General features: G+C 40.9%; 2 protein-coding genes across 2 annotated transcripts in view; both read right to left on the bottom strand.

Annotated features, from left to right (window-relative positions):
- The window catches only part of SMIM11 (small integral membrane protein 11), a 176,024-nt gene that overhangs the window by 58,187 nt on the left and 96,849 nt on the right, over window positions 1–20,988 (bottom strand). The window lies entirely within an intron of this gene.
- MRPS6 (mitochondrial ribosomal protein S6) overlaps window positions 16,199–20,988 on the bottom strand; it is a 30,166-nt gene continuing 25,376 nt past the window's right edge. Inside the window, exon 3 of the mRNA XM_081198842.1 lies at window positions 16,199–16,825. Within this exon, the coding sequence (XP_081054968.1) occupies window positions 16,645–16,825 (181 nt within the window). The 3' untranslated portion in view covers window positions 16,199–16,644. The remainder of the gene's footprint in view (window positions 16,826–20,988) is intronic.

Genomic DNA, 20,988 nt, shown 5'->3' on the forward strand with positions numbered 1-20,988 from the left:
TAAAATAGAGCATTTCTCTCAGTTTTATTTTAGCTGTGTATCTCAGCACTGCCCTACTATGGGGGGGGGATGATGGGGACAAAAGTATATTAATTGGCTCTGCCTGTCACTGGCTCTGGCTCCCCCTATTGCTGGTCTCTGTGCTTCTTACCCTAACAGCCCCAAAGGGTACCAGCTGCCACTGGTCAAGACTGAGGCGGACGAGAGGGAAGGAGACAAAGCCCATACCAGAGAAGAGTGGCAAAGCAAGCTAATGGATTATGCCGAGATGGCAAAACTGACTGGAAAACTCAGAAACCAAAGGACAAAAACTTTATAAAAGAATGGGGGAAATGTATAAGTTACTTAGGAGACCACTGTAAGCAGATGGAAACAAAAGCAGGATTTTGATTTCACTTGTAGTATAAAAATTACCATGGATTATATGATTTGATATAAAAATTGGAGTATGGATGAATATGCAGTAGTAGATGTTTAAAATGAGACCCCATGGGGGGGATGGGGTGAAGTCTTGAGATTCAGAGAATCTCTTTACAGTATATAGATATACTTTTTTATTCTCTGTTTATTTGTATTTTGTATTTGTAAAACCAATAAAAAATGATTTCCAAAAAAGAAGAAGAAAAAAGTCTGAGGAGGACGGGTGTCAATCACATGAGAGGATGAATATAGCTGGAGAGACAACAAACACTTTTTTGACCCTCCCAAATTATGTTTCCATGTGTGTATGAATGTGGATAATTCAAGGCAGGAAGAGGGAAAGAGCCCTTTAAAAAACCAATGTACAATGTAGAGCAGTATGATTTTATACTTGAACGTTAGAGAAAAGAAAGGTGAAAATGTTACATGTGAAAACGCTAATGATCATTTCAGATAATTAGGGAATATGGCTAGAAAGGAAGCCCAAATATTTCTGATGGTGAGATAAGGATCATCACTCAACAAATTCAGAATTGTTGTTAGTCATCACTCAGAACTGAATGAAATAATTGTAACCTAACCATAATTTTGCTTGTATGATTCAGAAGTGCACATTTTCATCCTGAATTCTCTTAGCCCACCAAGTGCCAAATGTATTTCATTTAGAGATTTCCATGCGTGTATACCAGCTGAATATGGAACCACATGCTCAAGCTACTGCTGTATATGTGATTCCTCTACTCGTTCCAGTAGCCTGAGTTACATTCATGGAGACACACAATTTGACGAATGCTGTCAATCAGCTGCTTAGGGCAGTGTTGGGTTTAGATTACATTGTTTTCCCTTCCCCACCAAGCAACCAACAACTAGTACATTGAAAGACTCTGAAGGTTTCTTGCATGCATTCACATCTGACTACTGAGAATGTGCTGGCTTGGTTAGGATCTTAGACTGGAGATCAGAGGCCTTTTATGCAAAATATAATTTCTCTGAAAGGGGAAATAAGCATCTTTTCAAGTTTAAAACGGCATTGAAAGCATTTGGACTTCAATTAGAGGAGTATGAAAAATGACAAACTGCAGAGAAAACACAATATGCTGCTGGCGAGAAAAATTCACATTAATACTGTAATCGGTTTTCTAACAAGATTCCTGTGAATATGATTATTATGATGGGCTGCCTTAAGGCAATACCTAGATAGAGTCTGAGATTTCGCAAATGAGTATTAATAGTCCAGGATGATGTGTCTCTACGGGAGCTAATTGTGAGACAATTGCTTCTTGAGAGAGGACCACTCCGAGATGTTATAAGCAGGGGAAAACAACCAGAGAAAGGTATAAGAAGATACCTTTCTCCCCATCCCCACCCGCAGAGGCCACAACACAACTGGTGTTGCCAGCTGCCTCTCTGTGGAGATCTGATGCAGGACACGGCATTTGCCATCTGTTGAAGAGTTTAAGCTGTACTTCCACCTATGCTGAATCTGTACATTTGTCAATAAATGCAAATATTACAACAAGAGCGAGAAACCTCTGGCCTTCCAAAGTTGGGACATGGTGACATCGGGTGATTGATAGGTTTGCTGTCCTCCCCACTTATCAGAGTGGCCTATTGAGGAAGGGGGGGAGCTCAGGATTTAGCCTACCAACCAGATTCTGTTCCTCAGCTGTGTAGCAATGGTCAGACAGCTGCATGCTCTGATGGTATCTCTGCCTGCCTCTCTGTTAACAGTTCTTTTCTTTCTCACAAGAAGGAGGAGAGGAGGAGGAGGAGGACAGATTTCTGACTTTACAAAACATTCTTTCCATTTCCCTCCCTTTTTCTTAGCCTTTGCTCTGGTCCTGGACACATGGTCTGTCTGCAGAAATCAAAACAATTTTACTGAGTTGGACCAACAGTATGTTGTCTGGCTGTTAGGAGTGTGAGAGAAAAAAGCCTGACCCAAAACAAGGGCAGGAGGATAATACAAAGCTTTGCCAAAGGTTGTATCAATCTTGAAAAAGCTTCTAAAGAGATTTGCTCTTGAGAAGAACAAAAGTAAACTCCATTTTAATTCTTCTTGCACAGCTAACACATTTCAAAAGGAAGTGGGTACACCATAAAACACATGGTTTGTTCTTTCTTAGGGGGGGGGAATGCACAATATTCATCATTATTCTAAAAACACTGCATAAAAAATAATAAAAAATAAGCCCCTGCCTTTAGAAATGAACCAAAAGAATTTAGTTCTTCTGTTTTCAGAAAAAAAACCATAAACTGTGCCCTCTACCCTGTATGCAAAGGGGAAGACCATTCCCATAGGTAGAACTGAATACCAATGTTATGAGCTTAGAAACTTGACATTTAATCCTTATTTCCTATCCTCTCCCTGTCTTTTTCCTCTGTGTCTTTCTTTGGTTAGACAGTAATTTCTTCAGCAGATTTGCTGTGCATAACTTCTCATCTGCTTTGTATTGTTCCAAACACAGAGACTGATAAGTAGCTCAGAAATAAGCTGCAATATTAGTAATGGCCGAGAATGATGGGTGTATATTAAGAATGAGTGCCAACTTGCTCTCTCATTCCAGAGAACAATCCAGTCATGTCATACATAGCGTCAATGCTCCTTTTAGAGAATTTTTTTTATCAGTGGCAGAAAGCTATTTACACTCTTCAAAATTACATTTAACAATGTGGGCCCAAAACATATAATTCATTTTAAAATTGTAACTGCTGACAGTTTATATATTTCCTTAAACAGGGCTTTTCCTTCAGCCTGTCTCTACATTTGCTTCCTGTCTTTGCTATAAAAACATTTTAAAATCCACAATAGAAAAGTAAATAATTAAAACCAAGATTGGGGAAAAGTAAAATCGAAAATAAACATGGAATATAACAGGAAGTTGATGCCCTGTTGGATTTAGCAGCATAAAACAACAACAAACCAAGAAGTTGTCATCTTGGAAGCATTATTAATACAATCCTATGCATATGCAATAGATGTAAACAGAGAGAAGTTGAATTCATGGCAGCAAATCCCACATATGAATATAGAAGGAGCTCTGCTGGATCAGGCCATTAGCCCGTGTATTCCAGCATCTTGTTCTCTCCGTGGCTAAGCTGATGTCTATGGGAACCCTAAAAGCAGGACCTGGGTTAGGGTTGCAATCTGTCCCTAGAAAAAGGTGGACATCCTTTTTTTGGAGAAAAGCGTCCCCTGTCCCATTTGGACTTCAAACAGGATGCCTTTTTCATATTCGAGCTCATCTTCATCCTCATTCTCAAAACTGTGTGGGCAGAGGGTGGGTCTATGAGGAGGAGAGCTAAGAGTGGTGGGATGCAGGCAGAGGGTGGGGTGGGGCCAGGAGGAGGAGTTTGAGAGAGTTTATGCATGCACAGAGGTGGGTCGTGGAGAGTGAGAGAGGGGGTTTGCAGGGGCCTGGTCCAGTGAGGGCAAAGAGTTTTTGCATGGGCAAAGGCAGGTGGGCCGGAGATGGAGACTCAGAGTCAGAGCAGGAGGAGGGTTACATGGGCCTGGTCTGGTGGAGTATTGGGAGAGAAGTGGAGCAAGCTTGTTTTCTCCTGCTCCAGAGGCTAGGACCCAAACCAATGGCTTCAAGTTACAAGAAAGGAAATTCTGACTAAACATCAGGAAAATCTTTCTGACAGTACAGTGGTGCCCCGCAAGACGAATGCCTCGCAAGACGAAAAACTCGCTAGACGAAAGGGTTTTGCGGTTTTTGAGCTGCTTCGCAAGACGAATTTCCCTATGGGCTTGCTTCGCAAGACGAAAACGTCTTGCGTTTTTTGCAAGTTTGTTTCCTTTTTCTTAACACCGTTAATACAGTTGCGACTTGACTTCGAGGAGCAACTCATAGAACACGGTGTGGTAGCCTTTTTGAGGTTTTTGGTGATTTTTGAAGCTTTTCTAAAACTTTTCCGACACCGTGCTTCGCAAAACGAAAAATTCGCTAGACGAAAAAACTCGCTGAACAAATTAATTTCGACTTGCAAGGCACCACTGTAAGAGCTGTTCAGCTGTGGAAAAGACTCCCACAAGAGGTGGTGGACTCTCCTTCGGAGGTTTTTGAGCAGAAGGTGAACGACCATCTCTCATGGATTCTTCAGTTGAGATTCTTACATAGCAAGGGATTTGACTAGATCACCCTTGGAGGCCCTCACAGTTTGATGATTCTATGGATAAGAACACAAACAAAATGTGTATATAGAATATATCACAAGGTACTGAAGTGCCTATGCATCTCCCAAGGAGTGCTTTGGATAATGAATTTAAGGGGGTTAACCATGGAGCCCATTTGATAGGATGTGTCAGGCAATTTCCTCCACTGGGTGACTACTAAAATAATTACATTTGGAGAAAGAGAGAAAAACTGCTGCCTCGATCCATCTAACTTCTGAATCAATTTAGAGAGGAGGAGGAGGAGGAGGAGGAGAAAGCATATTGTTAATGGTGCAAAAGTAGTAACCATTTCAAATTACTCATGTTACTTTTATCCACATACCAAGTTTCAACCCCACCCCTAAACCCCACAAAGTTGGCAACCAAAATGTTGTTAATGTACTTTGCATTTTTCCCTACAGTATGTGATTATCCTTCTGAAGTACAAATTAAGATTTGTGGAATGTACTGGTTCAAGAATATGTGAAATTTGCTAAGCGAATACATATACAGGAGCATGGGAGGATTTGTGAGGGGAAATCAGTTCTTGACAAGTGCCCTTTTCCCCTTGACTTAGGTTTAAAAGTTGAGCACAGGGCTAAGAAACCTACGTTTGCTTCATGATGCGTAGCTTCATCTTCTGTCTCAGCAAACACAGCAGGAGAACCAAACCTCACAGATTATATATACCACCACACAGGTCTCTCTGTATGTAAGAAATCCAGAGATGCCTCAAATAAGGGAATTTGAGAGGAGTCACAACTAATGAAGTGTTGCAGCCTAATAACAAAGTACCAAGGTAAACAGTAAACAACATTAAACATACAAAGGTTGCAACATTTGGGGGGTTTCGGTTTAGAAAATAGATACAGACTCTCAGTTTTATGTTACGATTGTGCATTCACGTTGAATGTTTCTGCTTTGGGCATTAACAAGCGCAAGGTTTTGCTCTGTGGGATTCAAAATGTGTTAACAGGAAGGAATTTGACAGCTTTATCTAAGGTTGTAGAGTTTCACAGATTTCCCACTACCTGCAAGCTATGGAAGCAGTGGCAACGTTCCATGCCCGTCTGTGATCTCAGCTCATGCTGTGTCCTCTAGCTGCTCCCAGCTGTCCATACTGCAGACAGTTGCATGACTAGTATTGGATAGATTGTCTGACCGGGAACTTGATTTTTCAAGACCCTTCCAGTTTAGCATACAGATGATCAATAGGAAGCTTTAATCAATGGCTATGCACAAGTTATTGTGCTGAGGGCGGAGCAATATAATGCCAACATCACTGCTTAGAAACACAAAGGACCAAGACTGCAACTTCAAACTCTTGAAATATCAAACTCATGTTTCGGCTGCTATAGATGAGGTCAATGTACTATGGGCACTCACAATCAGGATATTAAAGAAAAGAAGCAAAGCCAATGTTCAAAATGGAGAGATTTATTGGAAAATCTAGTATGCCCAGCACCTTTTGGCAGCTCACCTTCTTGAGGGCAAAAGGTGTTCTACATCTTATGGAAGTTCACTCAAAGCATGTTGTTTCTAACATGCCATCTGTAATAGCTCGGAAAAGAATCCCACAGTAGATATATTTAGAGCATTAAAAAGATAAAACTGGAATTTGCAGCTGTGAGACTCAGACTGAGCAGGGAGAGGGAGGACAGATGGATTCAAACACAAAAATTTGATAGATGGATGTTCTTATTTAGAAAACTGCAAAATAACTAAATATCCAAACATCCGCAGTTGAAGTCCATCTGCCCATTCATCTTCTTGAAGTTTACAAGGTACCCGGATACAGCAGGGCCCCCCTCAAACTCTTGTCTTACACATTTCTTCTGACTCATGGAATGGAGGCACTTTTCACTGATATTCACAAAACTTGTTTCTGTGTGGAATGTTCCTAATGAATGTGCTATTGCTGCATCTGAGACTTCTTTTAATCTCCACTTCTTTTGACACCGACATTGCACTATGGGGACATCTGTTCTAGTGGAGACATTTATTATCTTTTGCACATTACAAATTTGCAAGCAATCTGTTTCTCTCTCACACTCTTATCTATACATGCATCCACTCACTGAATCCCTGTCTGTTCACCTGCTAACCTCACTGCTAATAATTCTCTCTCTCTCAGGTCTATCATTGGTCATGTTCCTTTCTCTCTTATCACGTCTCCCTTTTGGCTTTTCCACACCAATAATCACCTTCAGAGACCTCATCATTTCCAAACTATTTTCTTTTTATCATTTGCTCCATCTGTTACCATCATTTTTTGTTGTTCTCTAGTCACACGTTTTTGATTCCCTGACATTTTCCCTACCCTAAAGAAATGTTTCTTATATAATATGGCATTTCATCCTTGTGGCTCACGTCACCTTTCCACTAATTACTGAAATGTGGGGATGATTCAATGTTAAACCTCCAAACTTGTACACATTTCCTTGGGAGCAAGTCTCATGAAACTCAATGGGATTTATTTCTGAGTAAATATAAATAGGATTTGCACTTTCTGCTTTCATTTTTCAGTTCATCTCAACACAACCGCAATTGTTCATTTTCCCATATGCCACCTATCAGAGTTGTATTTATGGCTTTCCTGTCTCTTCCTTAAGCTACTGTCCAAACTATTTGATGATCCTTCAACCATATGGCATTTACCTGTGCTCCAGACTAAAGCACACACCTGTCCTGTTGTTATGTAAAGGGGCCAAGTGATATGAAAACAAGCTGCATTCTGTGCTGCTTTGTGGAGATGAAGACATCTTAAGCCTAGTGCGCTTTGTCTTTGAGGCTGGGGCTGGAGTGGGAGAGAAAGGAGCCTGCTAGGTTGGCATGCTCAGGCCATCCTGGATTCTGCTATCACAGGACGTGTCTGACAGCAGGATCCCTCCCAGCCCCATATGTACAGTAGCACAGAACAGGCTTTTGGGGAGGGCTTCCCAGCATTACAAATGGAAGACTAAACTACCTGCACAAAGAGCTGGTCTGATCATACCCAAAGTTCTCATTTGCATTTTCCACACCATACTTCTTGAAATATTGTTGTTCAGAGATGGAAGGTCCGTATCAAAACACTTTTTAGAGTGAAGGTAATCAAGGAAACAAAGGGAGCCACAATGACTTCACCATGTCCCATACAATACAAAACAAGCCATCGCCCTTTGTTTGAGCCAACTAGTATAAGGAATGCAAAGGGAAACAATATTGTGACTTAACATCAACTGCTCATCTACCTCAATGCTGAAGAAAAACAAAGGGGAAAAGAGATAGAGTGCCGTTCTCTCCGAAAGGGATCATGAGAGTGTTCCCCAATTTATTGTCACATCTGAAATTTTTAGCGCCAGAAGTGAGGAGGGGAAACAGCCTAAGGATATGAAAGCATTTTTTTAAAATAAACTTAAAGGATTCTGCTAATGAAGCAGGAAAACAGACTCTGTGATTGCCATCTCTAAAAGATGTTTCCTGTGGCATTTAATGATCAAATATTATTCTACAGAAGCTTAGAAGAATATAAAAGAAATACTGATACCAGACTGTGAAAATAAGATGATCTTCACAGAAGAATTAATTTTGAAGCTTATTGGGATCTTTATTTGAACATTACATTTTAAAAATATATTCAGCCATTTCACAAGCACTCAGAGGGGCTCTACTGGGTCTAGTCACAATGTGGTTAATTTATTCAGAATCGTAGTTAACTCACATAAATTGCATTGTATTGTTGAATTCCAGCCTAGAGCCAGTGTGGTGTAGAGCGGTAGACTCGTAATCTGGAGAACTGGGTTCGCGTCTCCGCTCCTCCACATGCAGCTGCTGGGTGACCTTGGGCTAGTCACACTTCTCGGAAGTCTCTCAGCCCCACTCACCTCACAGAGTGTTTGTTGTGGGGGAGGAAGGGAAAGGAGAATGTTAGCTGCTTTGAGACTCCTTCGGGTAGTGATAAAGCGGGAAATCAAATCCAAAAACTAAAAAGCTGCTGCATCTAATAACCAGCAATGAATTTTATCAGCAGTTGGTCTCTGTGTGTGGTAGCTCAATAGTAGAGCATCTGCCTTGCATGCAGAAGGTCACAGGTTCAAGCCCCAGCATCTCCAGGTAGGGCTGCGAGAGACTCCTACCCAAAAACCCCAGGGAGCTACTGCCAGTCTGTGTACAGAGAACTGAGCAAGGAGGACCAACACTCTGACTCAGTGTGAGGCAGCTTCCTATATGAACTGACTTATATTGTTGCCAGTTTGTAGTTTTATCTATTTCTTTTGCTAAAGATAGTTAATGTGTTATTGTAAACTGCTCTGAAAAGCCTGCTGGATTGAAAACATGGAATACTGCTTGCCCAGAACTGGAAAGACTATAAGGTACCTACCAGGGTGGATTGGCAGACAAAACTACTGGACTATGCAGAGATGGCAAGATTAACCTGGAAAATCAGAAATCAGGAGGATCAAAACTTCAGTAAAGATTGGGACAAATTGATATTATATTTGAAAGAGCACTGTAAACACTTGAACTCTTCAGCAGGTTTTAAATAACTCTTGCAATGACACATAGATTTTGTATACAATGGAGGACAGTAAACTGGATGGACTTATTAAAAAGTTAAAAAGTTACACAAAGAACCCATGGAGGGGAAGAGGGAAGTCTTGATATTCAGAAGAATCTTGTGAATTATTATTATTTTACTATGGATGAATATGAATGTGAATGAATTTGTGGAACCAAATAAAAATTATTTAAAAGGAAAAAATAAAACATGGGATACAGTATGCTGAAATAAACAAAATACAGAATGTTTTTATTCACAGATTACTGTATTCAGCAAGAATGTCGTTCTTGCATGCCTGTTTATTTCTATGATGCAATGTAACATGACATTTTAGACAGGGTTTGTTGCCACACACAATGTATGAAATTCAACAAATAAAAATGACAATACCCTCATGACCTATTCTGTATATTTTTGGACCATCCCTTGTAAAGTTCTAGTCTAGCCTACAAGTGGTAGCCATGAACATTCCTGCTACGTTTCTACAAAATACTAGCGTTAGATTTTAACTGTATGTTTCTTACAGCACATGCTCAAGTCTGACACCATGCAGACACCTGGCAGAATTGATTATAGCCTGTCCTGTATCTCCTGTTTGTGTTCCTTTGTGATATCTGTCTCAAAGTGCATGGTTGTCCCGCTGAGGTGTACATTAAAAATGCTGCCTATGAAAAGGTTCTTTCAAACACCTGGTCTGGTTAGAACAGAGACCTCTGACCTCCAAATGAAAACATCTGATTCATAAATTTTGCTGTGTTCATTCAGCCTCTTCCCTACAAACAAACAAGCAGAGCCCTTCTACTCTAACCTTTGCTCTGAAGTGTTTTGGGAACGAAACCTTTCCCATCCAGAGTCTAGGCAGCAGCAGTGCCTTGGCAGGAGGCCTGTCTTCCAAACATGGCCAAGAGAAGCCCATCCAACCAGGATCAAAATTACATGAGTTGATTTATTCCCTTCCACCCTTGATTTAGTTTTCCTTAGGCCCAGCAAGCCACTGATGTAACTTTGAATCAGTGGAGGGGGACAAATAATATTTAGAGCGCATTTCAGGGATCACCACAGTCTGCTCTTACCCAACGGCTGTTGCAATTTGGAAAAAAGAAAAGTGTTAATAGTTAACAAGCTGAACGATCAAGCAGTTTGGATTTGATTTACATTGAGAAGGTTGGCATGGCCTTGGTTCTTGTGTTTAAAGTGAGCTTGCTGGGCATGGTCCCATAGTCACCAGAAACTTACACTCTAGGTAAATACATTACATATCCTTTACTGCCCAGTCTTATCTTAGCTAAAGTTCTAAAGAAGGGCAATGGTGATAGGACTGTATTTGAGGATCAGTGAAGCTAGCTTTTTACTAAACTATAGTTCTGTGGGTGAATTAAAAGTGGGTATTTTTTTGCCAGCAAGCTTTCAGAACAAAACAAGGTCATTGTGCATCCTGAGTTGTGACTAAGTCTTTGCCCTTGTACGCCCCTTCACAATTCATAAGAGAGCTGTAGAGGCAAGCTTCTGGTTAAATTAAAAGCAGCGCCTATTCAAGAAGTTTCCTTAGAGTGAGTCACACCATTGGTACAGCTGGTCTGGTACTATCTCCTCTGATGTGGGGCAATTCTTCAGGGCGTTCTCAGATATGCTATAAGCAGAGATCCTTGGCACTGAACTTGCGATAAAATACTCTGCCACTGAGCTATGAATCTTCCCCAGGTCAATAAAGTAAGAATTTGTCAAAGAAATATATCCTAGCTCAGGGATTGGTCGAAAGCAGGTGATGGTGGGACAATCAGTGCCTGGTGGCCCCAATTATCCTTGCAAAGGCAAGTGTTGCTTACTGTACAGGGGTACCTCATGTTAAGTACTTAATCCGGAGGTCCATACTTAACCTGAAACTGTTCTTAACCTGAAGCACCACTTTAGCTAATGGGGCCTCCTGCTGCCGCCGCGCCGCTGGAGCACGATTTCTGTTCTCATCCTGAAGCAAAGTTCTTAACCTGAAGCACTATTTCTGGGTTAGCGGAGTCTGTAACCTGAAGCGTATGTAACCCGAGGTACCACTGTACTTGTAATTGATTATTTTTCAGTGCAATCATGTATATGGAGCTCTGAGCCTGTTAGGCTATCTGCAGAGCCGTCTTTTAAAAAGGTTTGCAACTATCCCAACATCTACTTAATGCCATCCTCTAGCACTTTACATTGGATTTCTGTTTATTGTCTTTACATATTCCTGAAAAAATATGGGACAGTTGAAGGGATGATTTAGCCAGATTATATGTGTTGAGAGTTGCCAGTGAAAATATTTTCCTTTCTGAGATGTCATAATTAAAAATATTCCAGAAAAGAGATAAAGAAAATTGTAAAGGCTCTAGAGTCTAGACCAAGGACAGGAAAACTGTGGCACTTCTGAGGTTGTTGGGCTACAACTCCCATCAGCCGCAAACATCATGGTCAAAGGTCAGGGATGGTGGGACTTGTACTTTAACATTTGGTTGGCCACAGGTCCTCCACCCCTGTTCTAGACAAACACCAAAGAGCTAGAAGACATCAGCTTGCTTTGGAGTACTAATATTTTGCATTCAGGACCAAAGATGCTACTATATATTATTTTTATTAGTAAATATTGAAAATATATCTAATCCAGTAGGCCTGTAGAAATGTACAGTATAACATCTAATTGTGCTAGTGGTATTGGTTTTAAAGTAGCTTTGTTGTAAGATTATGTTTGTTTTGTTATATATGCACACAACTCTGAGCACTTTTTAAAACGGAAGGGCAACTTATACATCATCATCAGCATAGCATCCACACAATAATGATTGCAACCTAGTATAAGCAATGACAGATGTGCATTACCGCAACCCATAAGTGGCCGAAAAAGGGGGCTTACATATGCTACAGCAACACATGCAAGGATCAGGAATGCAACAACCATGCAAAATGGTCATTGCCTGTAGTACACCCATTATTTTTAAAAAATTGGGGGGTGGAGAGATCTAAGAAACATAGCTTTTTTAATTGTACAGCTATTTCAAAGGAAAAAGGAAAAACCTAACAGGGAAATAAATTGGAGATTAATTTTATTATTGGCTTCCTCAAACGTCAAAGAAGTGCAAATGATTATGTAGCAAGAGTCGCACAGGAGTTTTTCGGGCCCCTTTACAAGTTCGAACTGACTACAGACAAAATAGGAATTCTATTTACAACAATACTGTGTAGAGCTGGCTGAATAGCCTGATCTTCTCCTTTGCCCCGTTTTTAATTTGAGCCAGGGTTGGCTGGAACTCAGGCCAGAACCTTTATACTGTCAGGGCTCAAGCCAAAGTTATGTGAAGAAACATATGGCGTTACCAAAGCGCCTTTTAAAAACTTGCTGTGCTTTCCTTACAATTCTCTCTCTGTGTGTCCAGAAAGGTCCTTCTGAGTTTAATGGAACTTAGCCCCAGGTAAATGTGCACTTAATAGGTCACATTGAAATCTGAGGAAACTTCTGAGGAAATATCACGGGTTACCATAAGCTAGCCTTCCCTAGCAGCCCAGTGTCCTCAAGATATTGGCTTCCATTGTCTCTGATTATTGAACATTTTGGCTGGTGCTGATGAGAGTTTGAGACCCAAAGATCCAGAGGACACTAGACTGGGGAAGGATGTTGTCATGTGCAGTCTTGCATAGTTTTCAAACTCCATGCAAGAGCAGTTTATCATTTAATAAGTTGATAGACTCTTGTCTGCATATTATGCTCACCCTACTTCTCTGCTTGCTGCGAAGTTCTGGGAGAACAGTGTTGACCCAGGCTTGGTTCCCTATGCAAAGGCATTGCTGGAAGCTTATTAGCACATTAAAATGATTTGCATTTATTAGCAAGTATACAGTTTGAGCATAGGCAGAGAGAAATGAAACACTCCATCAGAAAGCCAAAGTACACTGCTCCCGTGCTGAATCTCCAGAGACACAGCATTCATCCTGTTACTTACAGAGCAACCCTACTTAAAGAGACAGCTCTCCTCTCTTCACCCCCAGATTGAGCTGGTTTCCTTCTTTGCACACATACGTTTGGATTGTGCTGCCTTTGTCTAGAAGAGTGGGAAATTTACCTTTTACCCTTTCAGTATTCAGGAAAGTGGTTTACGTGTCCGTTCCCATGGAAACACATCAGTAGGCTGCTAACATCTGTCAAGTAGCATTGCCCCAAGGCAACCCACCTTGACAGCCCTACCAGCAGAAATCTGATAGCAAACCCATAACAATATATAGTGTAGTTAGGATACTGTTAGGCATTGGATAATTCTATTCTTCTGTTTGCAGCATTGGCACTAGTGTTTCTGGCAAGAAACATGGTATGTGTGGACCAAGTACCCCACATTTTAAGCACTCCTATATATGCTAATAGAGATCCTAGCATAATCATCATTCCTAGACACCTGGCTGGGAGCTGTGTAGCTTTTAAAAATGATTTTCCAACACTGACAGTGGAAACTTCCCCCTGGCTTCCTACCTTTAGCTAATATCCTCCTACTCCTGCCACCAACTGCACAGATGTTTTGAAAATGCCATCACATTTTTAATAACTGAGATTCCAGCTCTTCAAAGTATACATGCAACACATCTGGACATTGGCAAGATTAGGGATACAAGCAAAATCAAAAGTGATACTGAAAACCAGTAATGTTAAGGTATATCACTGGAAAATTTGGATTTTCAAGGTTTGCAATGGGACTTTCTGCTCACTATTGCTAGCACACTTTACAGCAGGGTTTTTGCTCAGCTTACTAAAACTGTCATTTACCCAAAAATAAACAAACCCCTTGGCATTAAGTCAACATATACTCCAAACAGACATTTAGTTATACAGGGCTTTCAAAGCTCCTGCGTGTTAGTGGCTTAAAATAGCTAATTACTGACCTGAGCAGTAGTTAATTTATATTGGGAACAGAAAAAGAAAGTGTGCATGTGGAATGGGGTGATTGGAAGACACGAGTATGTATCAGTGTGAACTACCTACTACATCAAATGGACTATTCACACAGAAAGTTCTGATTTAGAGAAGCACATTTATGAACTAAGATAACACTAGTATATAAAGGCTTTGCTGTATTTGGCAGGATGACTGGTCAAGGCCCCCGCTTAGTATTTTAAATCCATCATCTTTGTGGCTGTGGTTGCTCTAGCTGTCACCGGAAAGGATACATAGTGGTTCCCAATTTTAGCTTTTCCTTGGGTTTTGGTTTTTTTTTTAGCACGATGACCTGTTTTTACCTCAACAGTGGTATAGTAGGGTTTTCACAACATTCCTGTTCTTAAATCAACAGATTATCAGCAGATATGACAGTAAACTTTCAGGCTCAAGCCAGACTTGAAGTGTACAGTGGACCTTGGTTTAAGAACAGCTTAGTTTATGAACAACTTGGAAATAGAACGCTGCAAACCCGGAAGTAGGTGTTCCGGTTTGTGAACTTTGCCTTGGAAGCTGAACATGTTCTACTTCCTGTTGAGTGTGTGTTGTTTGTAAATTGAATTCCCTGCTGCTAATCAGTCTGTCGGCTGTTGAGTCCCGAGCACCCACACAATACAGAGGTCATACTTGGAGATTTTGTTTTTGCTATTTTTTGCATTTTTGTGTGGCTTTTTCGTTTGACTATGACTTGTTCTTCATTTTATGGGACCGACTTGTGACTGCGGCTTGTGACTTCATTTTTGTGACTGTGTGTAACCCAGTTCAGCTACTGCTTGTGACTGAAGAAAAGGATAAAAGCCCCCCTTCCAAACAATGACTATCATCAGTGCACTTAAGAAAAAATAGTAACTTTAATTTCTCTCATCTACAATACTGTCTTATTTTATAGTACAGTGGTACCTCGGGTTACAGACGCTTCAGGTTACAGACTCTGCCAACCCAGAAATAGTACCTCGGGTTAAGAACTTTGCTTCAGGATGAGAACAGAAATCGTGCTCCGGTGGCGTGGCAGCAGCGGGAGGCCCCCATTAGCTAAAGTGGTGCTTCAGGTTAAGAACAGTTTCAGGTTAAGAATGGACCTCCAGAATGAATTAAGTACCTAACCTGAGGTACCCCTGTACAGTACATTGATTATTGCTTTCATTTTATGGATCAATGGTCTCGTTAGATAGTAAAATTCATGTTAAATTGCTGTTTTAGGGGTCGTTTTTAAAAGTCTGGAACGGATTAATCCATTTTGCATTACTTTCTATGGGAAAGCACACCTTGGTTTTAGAACAGGCTTCCCAAACAGATTGGGAACCAAGGTACAAAGTTTAACCTCAAACATAAACCTTCCGTCTTCTGTAACTGACCCAATGGAGCAGGCTTAGCAAAGGATTGATAAAAATGCGATGGATTTGGAATTGTAGATGGCCCTTCTTGCCTTACCTTATGCAAGCAGGATGTACTAAATGTCCTCTGTGTTGCCACTTGGTTTTTTGGTCTGACCACTTACCTTGACTCTGAGCTTTCATATGTCCTTTCCTTGTGTGGTCCCTTTTTTTCTTTAGTCTTGGTATATCAATATTATTCGGTACACCCTTTTTATACATGTGTATACAATCCTATTTGTGTATGGCTGTTTTGTTTTCAATTGGCAGAAGGGTGTTGTTCCTTATTTTTTTATTGTTACTTGTTACATTGAAAACAAATAAAAATGTAAACATTAAAAAAAATAAAGTCTTCCCTAACCTTAAAAAAAGGAGCAGCACTGGAAATCTTACTGGGGTCTTATGGAGGAAAAACATGGAATGAGAATAAAATTAGGAAATTGTTAAGGCTTTATTGAATCTATCCATCCACTAAGCTAATGTAATTGTTATTATTAATCCACACAATTAGTATTTCTAAATGCAGAAGCAGCAGCCAGCAGTTATATTTCGGAATATATTAAAAACAAATATCAAGATAGTGTCTGGTTCTATTTTGTAAAAATAAAACCAACACTGCAATGTACATTTTTGTATAGCCATATCATTTTCTTAACTTCCATGAACGAGTACCCAGCAGCATTTAAATGCATTGAAAACAATATGCTAGTGATCAGAATTAATTTACTAAATGTTTGTTCCTTTATAAACCAGTCATTAAATGTTCTTTTTGTATTTTTTTATTACATTCATTAACAAATTTTGCATTAAATGTTATTTACATCATGGTAGAACATTATAACTGTAAAAGTATATGATATCTGAAATGTCGTAACTGGAAAAAACAATGGTAGTTTGACAGTTTGAGTCTGTGCATGTTTACTTGGGATCAAGTCCTATTTTGTTCAATGGGACCTGGTTTTTTCTTTTTCTTTTTCAAGCATGCATTAAGACAGCAGCCTGAATTTTCTAGGGCAGGATAGACTTCAGCAACAGATGCAATTCTTTGTTGGGAAATGCCCTGATTTTAAAATACAAAGTGTATATATAAAGCTTCATTTGCTGCAGAATAGTCAAACGTAACACACCTATGCACACTGCATAAATCACAGATCCTTACAACTAGGTTCAAATTAGGGGCAGCAATGCCTCTATGGTCTCCGGCTATTTACTTCTTCATCTTTGTTAGTTTATCTTCAGTGCTGTCTGGTATCATGCCCATGCATTCTTCTGAATTTGCCACATGATGCTTTAAAATGGAAGACCGGATCACATCAATATCACGTCCTAAGTGGTCCTTTATGGCTGAAACAGCTGTTGGTGGAGAATTGAAGTCTACCAAAAAATACCTGGAAATAAAGAAGAATACAATAAAAACAAAGCTACAAGCATGAAAGAGCACAAGAGCCCTGGTGGATGAGACCAAAGGTCTATCTAGCACAGCATTTCCTACATGCCAATGGGGCATGAGGGCAGCAACACTTTCTTGTTGCTGCTGTTCCCCACAAAATGGTATGCAAAGACATCACACCTCTGATCCCGGAGGCATTATATACCCTTTGTGACTCATGCTCACTCCATGAATTTGCCCAATTCCCTTTTAAAGCCTTCTACGTTGGCATCCACTAAAAATGCCAGAAGTTACATAACCCTTTCCTTTATAATCACAACAGATCCAAGCTCATCTTGAGAGTGTCTGAACTTCCATAGATCAAAGTTCCAGAAAAGAAATGCATTTCCAAGAGGCATTCTAGTATAAATTTTATGAATTTAGGGCAAGCCCCCAGAGTATCATTTTATTGTTGCTCTGAACAAGGATAGAGCTTGTATGAGAGACTATGTATTCCATGCATTCTTCCTCCCTATACAACTGCAGAGCCCCAACATGCTACACATATGATATTCGATATTAGAGAATCTAGTTACCGTATTTTTCGCTCTATAACACGCACCAGACCATAACACGCATGTAGTTTTTAGAGGAGGAAAACAAGAAAAAAATATTCTAAACAAAACAGTGGATGTATGATTTTTGTGGTTCATGCTGTGGCCACAGACATGTGATCTGACGGTGAGTTTGGGGTAGCCCAATGCAAAAATCCTGAGGATCCATGTGGATCCATGCTAAAGTCGCCCTAAAGTCGCAGGGGCGCTGGGGGAGTGAACAGGAAGCAGGAGGAGGAGAACAATCCCTCCCACACACACAGACACACAGAGTATCAATCCTAAAGTCGCAGGAGAGGCAGGGGCGCTGGGAGTGGGAAGCAAGAGAAGGAGAACAATCCCCCCCCTCTCTCACACACACACACAGTATCAATCCTAAAGTCGCAGGGGCGCTGGGAGTGGGAAGCAAGAGAAGGAGAACGATCCCCCCCCCTCTCTCTCTCTCTCACACACACACACAGTATCAATCCTAAAGTCGCAGGAGAGCGCAGGGGCGCTGGGAGAGTGAACAGGAAGCAAGAGGAGAACGATGCCTCACACACACACAGACACACACACACACAGAGTATCAATCCTAAAGTCGCAGGGGCGCTGGAAGTAGCAGGGGCGCTGGAAGAGTGAAGGGGAAGCAAGAGGAGAACGATGCCTCACACACAGAGAGACACACAGAGTATCACTCCTAAAGTCGCAGGAGAGCGCTGGGGCGCTGTGAGAGTGAACAGGAAGGAGAAGGAGGAGAACGATAGCTCAAGCACACACACACACACACACAGCCTCTACAGTGGCTGATCCAAAATCGGACAGCAAAAAACTGCAGGCAGGGACATACAGCACGGGGTTGTTTTAAAGCAACCAACCCCGATCTGTCTGCTTCTCTCCTTCCTCCGGGCTAGGCTGGCTGAAAAGCTTTGCTGCTACTTAGCAGCTCACTAGAGAAGAGAGAGGGACATAGAGCACGGGGTTGTTTTAAAGCAACCAACCCCGATCTGCTTTTCTCCCTCCTCTCCGGCTCGGCTGGCTGACAGGAGCCGCTTACACCCGCTTTGCAGTTTCAAAGAGAGCCACGGACTGCTCACAACTGCAGCGGATTCCCCTGACATCTGTAGGCATTCGCTCCATAACACGCACAGACATTTCCCCTTACTTTCCAGGAGGAAAAAACTGTGTGTTATAGAGCGAAAAATACGGTACATATTATAAGATATGCATGCTTCCCATCAAAAATTTGCTATAGCAAGATGGCATTTTTCTATTTAGAAATGGGAAGCAAAAAAACAGCTCAAGGCAGCAGGTATTTATTGTCCTTTTGCTTTAAAAGTTCAAATTACTGAGGACAGAAGCCACATCTGAAGACAGGCAACACCAACTTATGAGTCTTGGCATTCATTCAGAGGCTCTGCATACCATACTGTAGTTCTCTGCAACCTTGGCAACAATGCAGAGATTTAATTTTCACACACTTCTAGAACTGCCTGGAATTCTTGGTATCAACGCAAACATTCTCCCATTTGCCAACGTCTACTTTGACGAACAGAGTGTTTACCATGTGCAAGAACATTTCAGATCTTCTATTTCACTCAAGTGCAAGGAAGAATCCCGGAAATTTGTTTCATGGGAGCAAAGTGATTTTCAAAACTTCACTGTGATGATATGAACACCCAGTCGTTTTTCTACAAGCTGCAATAGCTTCCTTTTGAGGATGGACCTACTGGCTTTGAAATGGGAGGCAAAACCAGTGCCTGGTTCCATTAGGAAGAAGCAACTACTTGGAATAAAGGAGGATTGGAATGGGAGAAGTTCCCAGACTTCCCCCACCTCTTTTCTACTGCAGTCTCCCTCCAGTAGAATTCTAGGCAAGATTGCATGAGCAAACTGTTGGAAAATCCCAACACAAACATGCATCTGGAACCCTATGTGAAGGCCAACCAGTAGTGCAGTGATGGCCAAATTTGGCCCTCTAGCTGTTTTGGGATTACAGTTCCCATCACCCCTGACCACTGGGTCCTGTTAGTTAGGGATGATGGAAGTTGTAGTCCCAAAACAGCTGGAGGGCCAAGTTTCCACTGCAGTAGTGGAAAGATAGCAAGCAGGGGAATGGTTTAAACATACATGCTCACCACTTTTCCAGTCCAAACTGACCCCTCCCCTTCCACAATCTATTTTCCCCTTGAAAGTAGCCACTGGTGTTTTTATGCACATGCTCAATTTATAGTTTATTCAAAGTTTTACAGTGAATTGAAGTAAATAAGAAAAAAGAAATTCATTTTTTTAAGGCATCAAATCAAACTCTCAGAAAAGTAGAACAGTATCCTAGGATACCAGCTTGGTTAAATAAATCATCATCATACGAGTTTTCAATGATCAACCAACTACAACTACATAAATTTCCATATGAGGAAAAACAATAGTTCTGGGGTATGATGCCCATACTGCAGCAAGCATCATATTAGAAAAGGCACTTCATCCTGAGAGGAAGAAAAGTGAGAATGCCTCTTAAAATAGAATTCTCTGTTCTCTGTTTTTGTAAGTAATTACTGGCCTGCCATCAAGACTAGTTAAGCCTGGCAGGCTCTAAGGCAGGGCCTTTTCAGTAGTGGCCCCAACATTATGAAACTTCCTCCTAAGAATGTGCAAGTTGGCTGCCCCATGCCACAATTTTAAAAAAGCCTTTGGAAAGGCACGTTTCAAATTAGTGTGTTTAGCTGCTGTTTTATTGATATTCGACTGCCAAGTCTCTGGAAATGAAAATAATATTTTAGTGGTCTAGTAGACTGTAATCCAATACTAACTTTCTGGGGATTGTCCCATTCAACACAGTGGGGCTTACTTTTGAATAGACATCTAAAGGATTGTGCTGTTAGTTGACTTCGATAAAGGAGGTTTGCCCTATTTCCTTTCATATGGAGCTTGCAGCATTTAGCCTTAATGAGGCATTACTGTAAACTGAGTGAGAGAAAAATTCAAGAGCCATCTCTTTTAAAGAAACAAAACCTTAACATTTTCATGCTATTTGTGCTCATCTAATCCTCCTGAAACAAAAGATACAGAATGTATGTTCTATGTCTGCATCTTTTGGGGAATAATTATGACACACTCACAACATAGCCCTCCTTTTACATTTTACTAATTTTTCTACTACCTTGCTAAACGAGAATAGTGGGCTGCTTTCCATTGTGTCTTTAAAACTGAAATGGATTCTGCTCCAAAAGGAATGGCTTGCAACTCGAGTTCTCTCCTGCTCATATAGGCAGGGAGTGGAAATTTCCACTGTGCTGCTGTTGATGATAACTGAAGGCAGCATTGGGGGATGGGGGAGATGAGATGCTGCTGCTGCACTGTCTTTGTCATTGCCATTTCAGCAGCAGCAAAAAATGTTATCTGGAGATACAAGAAACATAGCAATTTGCAGCATGAAAGTTTATTAGCTGTATCAAACACCCCCAGTATTGGAGCCAGTCTATGGATTTTGTATGTATCCGTGTACAAGAGATCAGGAAAATCCACCTTTGTCTTTTGGAATTATAGCCCAGGTATGCCCCAGGCAGACAAACAAAAGAAAAGGCAACTG

The sequence above is a fragment of the Podarcis bocagei genome, assembly GCF_964188305.1.
Source record: "Podarcis bocagei genome assembly, chromosome: 6".
Taxonomy (NCBI): domain Eukaryota; kingdom Metazoa; phylum Chordata; class Lepidosauria; order Squamata; family Lacertidae; genus Podarcis; species Podarcis bocagei.